The following is a 6,244-nucleotide window of genomic DNA, read 5'->3' on the forward strand; positions in this document are numbered from 1 at the left end:
ACCAGGGGGCAGCAGTGGCTGAGGCCAGTTCACGGTGCTCCCCACCAGGGGGCAGTAGTGGCTGAGGCCAGTTCACGGTGCTCCCCACCAGGGGGCAGCAGTGGCTCTGCTCTCAAGCTTCTAACAGAATCAGAACACACGTTCCAAATATGGTGATGTGGGCGTGACGGTGGGAGGGCGCTGGAGCGGTGCTTCCCGGGTGAATGTGTTTCTTTGCACCAACTGTAGCATTGAAAAAGAGCCTGGTCGGTAGCGATAGGGACTACATATCCCATCAGGAGGCCGCCCTGAGCTGATCCACCGCATGACATTTCAATAGAAGCATAGAGGTGACCCTGTTTCAGTCGGCAAACAGAGAACATCCTTTGCAGACCTTCCCAGCTCTTCGACTTCTTGCAAAATGGTAAAATGATATTCATTATTTGACCTGTTCGGCTGTTGCAGCTGTGTGCGAGGACATCGAGGCATCATGCGGTGATGTTTCTCGACAGTCCACCTGGCTGTATTCTGGGGAGAAAAGGGGTCACATTGGTGGAAGGGCTGCTAGCTATAGCCGTGAGCATCACTTCATCACCCTTCAGCAACCTTCTTAGGTCGGCTCCGCTCGGTGTAGCGATGCGGTCGACTGTGTGTCGAGCTGATCGATACCCGGGCCCGCAGTACGGCGGTGGGGAACGAGGATGAGGATCCGTCATCATGATTGTGATGCACTAACATCATGCAACCTTCATGTTGTAGTGCATCACGTCATGCACTACAACATGCAGCCTCCTTCCTGCGGTCCTGCGTCGCTGCAGCGTCCAGCTCATCCAATATTCAGAAAAGAAAGCGTTGCTTTGGTCACATAGATTATGCCGTCGTGGCATAATTTATATGACCAAATTAACTTTTTTTTTCTTCCTTTTTTTGAATATTGCATTATCCAACGCCAGTTGCAGCTGGCTAACTGCCGCTCACTGCAGCTTCCGCAAACTGCCTCAACTTGTTCCCGATTATCCACCTCAAAAAGGTGGCTTCCGTCCAACGATGCCTGTCATTTAACCCTGCGCAGTTGGGTAGGACGTTGTGTTCTATTTGACAATGGCTCTGGGTTTATCATTTATTTCAAGGCCGAACCCATCCGTGTCGTGGTGACTGGCGCAGCCGGCCAGATCGCCTACTCCCTGCTGTACAGCATCGCCAAGGGAGATGTCTTCGGCAAAGACCAGGTACGACTGTGGATCGATGACTACGCTCCACCGTATGCTGCTGCGCCTAACATCCATACAGGCCCTTTCCCTCCACCTCGTTTATATATGTATGTTTGGGTCTGTGTTGCCGTCACCAGCCCATCATCTTGGTCCTTCTCGACATCCCCCCCATGCTGCCCGTCCTGGATGGGGTCGTCATGGAGCTGCAAGACTGCGCCCTGCCACTGCTGAGAGGTGAGCCTGTCCGTCTCTCTGCTGAGAGGTGAGCCTGTCTGTCTCTCTGCTGAGAGGTGAGCCTGTCTGTCTCTCTGCTGAGAGGTGAGCCTGTCTGTCTCTCTGCTGAGAGGTGAGCCTGTCTGTCTCTCTCTGCTGAGGGGTGAGCCTGGCTGTCTGTCTCTCTGCCGAGAGGTGAGGCTGTCTGTCTCTCTGCTGAGAGGTGAGCCTGTCTGTCTCTCTCTGCTGAGAGGTGAGCCTGTCTGTCTCTCTCTGCTGAGAGGTGAGCCTGTCTGTTGCCTTGTCTGTCTGGTGGTGTGGCCCTGCTGTGCACAGGAAACCTTGACCTAACCACACTAGAGGGTGTGTGTGTGTGTGTGTGTGTGTGTGTGTGTGTGTGTGTGTGTGTGTGTGTGTGTGTGTGTGTGTGTGTGTGTGTGTGTGTGTGTGTGTGTGTGTGTGTGTGTGTGTGTGTGTGTGTGTGTGTGTGTGTGTGTGTGTGTGTGTGAGTGAGACTGTTCCGGGTCTTGTTTGTGTCGTTTTAACCTCCACTACTAAGGCCTCCCTCTAATGGGCTGCGATGGGGCTTTGGAGGGAGTTTCTGCCAGAGTGCTTCCCATTGGCTGGTTGACATTGCTGTGTGGGGGCAGGAGGCCAATGGCATTGTCATGGTGTGGAATAACAATAGAGGGAGTTTTCAGGGGCATCTCCTCCACCACTGAACCCTAACTAAAGTCCGTGCTGATAGCAGGCCTGCTCTGCCTCTGATGTTACAGCGTTTTATTACCACTGCAACCAGCAGGCATTGAAATACTTTAGAATGTAATACTATGTTATCTGAAAGATAGTGCATTTAGTGACTGAGGTCATGTTATTGGGCATTGAGTGAAAGTAGAAAAATAGACCCCAGCCCCATTTAAGATAAGTGGAGAAAGGAAAGAGTATGTGTCCATACTTTAAGGGGTTTGTATGAGGATTGTAGGACTCCACATGGCCTGAGGGGAAACTACTTGTTTATGAACGTATGAGCAAATTGAATGCTCATAACGTTGTATATGAAGTTTGACTCCATCGTGGCAGTCAATATTTACACATTAAAACTTCAGTAGCCTGATATCCAGAGTCTCCGCTGACGACACCTCTCCTATCCCCCCCCCCCCCCCCTAACAGAAGTCATCCCCACTGACAAAGTGGAGGTCGGATTCAAGGACTTGGACGCGGCCATCTTGGTTGGCTCCATGCCCAGGAAGGAGGGCATGGAGAGGAAGGACCTGCTGAAGGCCAACGTGGCCATCTTCAAGGCCCAGGGGGCGGCGCTGGACAAGTACGCCAAGAAGACCGTCAAGGTACCCCTAGTGGAGGCTCTGGGACTCATTCAACATGACGCAAAGGCTGAGGAACTATTCTCTTGACGCACTTAAATTAAATGAATGAGAACCCTGTGAGATTAATAAAATGATGTTCTGGTCTAAAGAGTTCTAGGGGAAGGGTGGTGTGTGTCTCCATGGTTACGACCCACGATACCTTTCCTAATGAAAATATTGCTCCAATACCGTTGTTGTGCATGAGCAAAGTGTTATAATGAGCAGTGTTTTATGTGGAATGAGCCAGACACTGTTGTACGATAACGTGTCAGAGAAGATAAACTTCTCTCAGACGCAGACCTCAACATCCACCACAGTAGTCCTAGAAGACGTATAAACGCCTTTTAAAAACAGGTTGGGTTCATCTCCCATCCCAAAGGTTTCCTGAAGTGAGGCTGGGTACGTAATGTACCGTTTGACACCTGCCTCCCGTGGCGTCACAGCCTCCAGAGAAAGGCTGATCGTCTCGTGGTGTGTGCTGGAATGGAAAACCAACAAAGGCTATTTATGGGATGAGGTGTGAATAACCACATTAATCCTGCGTGTTGTCGGCCCCGCCCAGGTCCTGGTGGTGGGGAACCCAGCCAACACCAACTGTCTGATCGCCTCCAAGTCGGCTCCCTCCATCCCCAAGGAGAACTTCTCCTGCCTGACCCGTCTGGACCACAACAGGGCCTCCTCCCAGGTACTGGTCTCCTCAGGGGCCCCAGGGGCCCAGGGCCTCCTCCCAGGTACTGGTCTCAGGGGCCTCAGGGGCCCAGGGCCTCCTCCCAGGTGCAGGTCTCAGGGGCCCAGGGCCAGCTGACTTGAGCATGAGAAGTCTAGATATGGAGATCAATTGAAAGCGCAGATACACTGTGTGTGTGTGTGTGTGTGTGTGTGTGTGTGTGTGTGTGTGTGTGTGTGTGTGTGTGTGTGTGTGTGTGTGTGTGTGTGTGTGTGTGTGTGTGTGTGTGTGTGTGTGTGTGTGTGTGTGTGTGTGTGTGTGTGTGTGTGTGTGTGTGTGTGAGAGATTGGCGCAGCACCAGATCAGGGTTCATTCGTCCCGCTCTTGTCCACCAGGTGGCCATCCGCTGCGGCGTGCCAGCGGACAACGTGAAGAACGTCATCATCTGGGGCAACCACTCCTCCACCCAGTACCCCGACGTGCACCACGCCAAGGTGACGGTGCAGGGCTCCGAGGTGGCCGCCTACGACGCCGTGAAGGACGACTCCTGGCTCAAGGGAGAATTCATCTCGGTGAGTGACGAGGCCTTAAAGGGGCCGCACCCCGCGGGGCCCTCTGGTCCACTACAGGGGCCACACCCCGGGGGGCCCTCTGGTCCACTACAGGGGCCACACCCAGGGGGGGCCCTCTGGTCCACTACAGGGGCCACACCCCGGGGGGGCCCTCTGGTCCACTACAGGGGCCACACCCAGGGGGGGCCCTCTGGTCCACTACAGGGGCCACACCCAGGGGGGGCCCTCTGGTCCACTACAGGGGCCACACCCCGGGGGGCCCTCTGGTCCACTACAGGGGCCACACCCAGGGGGGGCCCTCTGGTCCACTACAGGGGCCACACCCCGGGGGGCCCTCTGGTCCACTACAGGGGCCACACCCAGGGGGGGCCCTCTGGTCGTGTGTGTGTGTGTGTGTGTGTGTGTGTGTGTGTGTGTGTGTGTGAACCCGTTGCATGAGACAAACTAGCGAGGTAGTTCATAGATTTGATGCAACCATTTTTAACCATTGAGACCGAGATGGGTCACCTGGGACTACACTGACAAACGGTGTTGTTGTTGATGTGTGCACCAGTGGAGCGGGCCTCCTCTGGTGCCGCTCCGTGCAGACGTGTGGACTGTGTCCTCCGTTGAGCCCCCTTCTGTTGTTGGTGTCGGTAACCCCTCCTGTCTGCTCCTCTCCCCGGCCACGCCCCTAGACGGTCCAGCTGCGTGGCGCCGCCGTCATCAAGGCCAGGAAGCTGTCCAGTGCCATGTCCGCCGCCAAGGCCATCTGCGACCACATGAGGGACATCTGGTTCGGGACCAAAGAGGTCCGTGTCCCAGAGGAAACGCAGCTCTATAAGAAGTGTCTGAGGGTTAAACGTAGCTCTATAAGAAGTGTCTCTGAGGGTTAAACGTAGCTCTATAAGAAGTGTCTGAGGGTTAAACGTAGCTCTATAAGAAGTGTCTGAGGGTTAAACGTAGCTCTATAAGAAGGGTCTGAGGGTTAAACGTAGCTCTATAAGAAGTGTCAGGGTTAAACGTAGCTCTATAAGAAGTGTCAGGGTTAAACGTAGCTCTATAAGAAGTGTCAGGGTTAAACGTAGCTCTATAAGAAGTGTCTCTGAGGGTTAAACGTAGCTCTATAAGAAGTGTCTGAGTTATCAGTTGGAGGGTTAAAGCTGCAGCCTTCCACCAGAAGAGGTGACTAGAATGTCGTTTGGTCTGCTGAGTGCGTGGCGCGGCGTGGCGTGGTGTGTTAACGGTGTCTCCGCTCACAGGGCGAGTTCATCTCCATGGGCGTGTACGCCGGGGGCAACTCCTACGGCATTCCTGAGGATCTCATCTACTCATTCCCCATCCAGCTCAAGGTGAGTTCCCGGGCCTTTTAGAGGTCACCGTGTTGCACTAGACTGAAGGCCCGACTGAAGGCCGGGGGCTGGCAGTTAGTGGCCACTATGTCCTTCTAAAGGAATGACTCTGGGGAGTCCCTGAGGCAGGAGGCTAACGCCGTTGTCCCCCCCCCCCCCCCCCAGAACAAGAGCTGGAAGGTGGTGGACGGGCTGCCCATCAACGACTTCTCCCGGGCCAAGATGGAGGCCACGGCCGCCGAGCTGGTGGACGAGCGTGACACCGCCATGGCCTTCCTGTCCCAATGACTGTCGCCAGGGCAACAACAACAGCACTTAGACCCCCCCGAGTCCCCCGTCTCCCGGCTCTGAGGTCCCCCTCCGCTCCGACCTCGGCAGCCCCGTGTGTCTCTCCCCCCCCCCCCCCCCCCCGGTCCTTGTTTGTGTATGCGTGTTTTACTTGGCCTCCTTCTGTGGTTTTAAGGAAGAATTAACGTTTGGCTGTCCTGTCCTGACCGGGGGGAACTGTCCCTTCGTCTTCGGTACCCACTAGCTGTCCAAGAGCTGTGATTGGAACATACTATTCAACAATAAAACATTCAAAACTGATAAAACTACCAAGAGTGTCGGTTATTGTACAGTATTTAGGAGATATTGGGTTGAAAGACGCTTTCCACACAAGTTGTCACATCTTAAGTGTATCTCCTGTATTGGATGTGAAATGGTTTTATTTGTCATGGTTAAATAAGTGAGTCCTGTTGAGTACTCAACTGGTGTTTGGTATCACTAAGGCTACTCTGCCCTCGGATCTTTGCTCCAACTGCAGTCAGAGAATTGGCCTAGTAACCAAGCGTTAGGTTTTACTGATTAATAAAGTGAAGTCTTTCCTGCCACACGGGGGCGCCAGAACCGCTCCCACCCGCCTGGA

General features: G+C 54.1%; 1 protein-coding gene across 1 annotated transcript; it reads left to right on the forward strand.

The window, feature by feature from the left end:
- Nucleotides 1-280: 280 nt before the first annotated feature.
- Nucleotides 281-5,933, forward strand: LOC311340038 (malate dehydrogenase, cytoplasmic-like). The gene is made up of 9 exons (XM_084464902.1): nt 281-403; nt 1,110-1,208; nt 1,328-1,424; nt 2,574-2,749; nt 3,330-3,452; nt 3,830-4,006; nt 4,684-4,797; nt 5,248-5,337; nt 5,503-5,933. Exons 1-9 carry the CDS (start codon nt 401-403, stop codon nt 5,623-5,625), a joined length of 1,002 nt encoding a protein of 333 aa, XP_084321028.1. The 5' UTR covers nt 281-400; the 3' UTR covers nt 5,626-5,933.
- The last annotated feature ends 311 nt before the right edge of the window (nt 5,934-6,244 follow it).

This window comes from Micromesistius poutassou (genome assembly GCF_964030765.1).
Source record: "Micromesistius poutassou genome assembly, chromosome: 3".
In the NCBI taxonomy this organism is placed as follows: domain Eukaryota; kingdom Metazoa; phylum Chordata; class Actinopteri; order Gadiformes; family Gadidae; genus Micromesistius; species Micromesistius poutassou.

Excerpts from the sequence above, each read along its gene's own strand:
- LOC311340038 (XM_084464902.1), top strand. Across the intron at positions 1,209-1,327 it reads ATGTCTTCGGCAAAGACCAG|CCCATCATCTTGGTCCTTCT; the intron begins GTACGACTGTGG and ends TGCCGTCACCAG. Across the intron at positions 2,750-3,329 it reads ACGCCAAGAAGACCGTCAAG|GTCCTGGTGGTGGGGAACCC; the intron begins GTACCCCTAGTG and ends GGCCCCGCCCAG.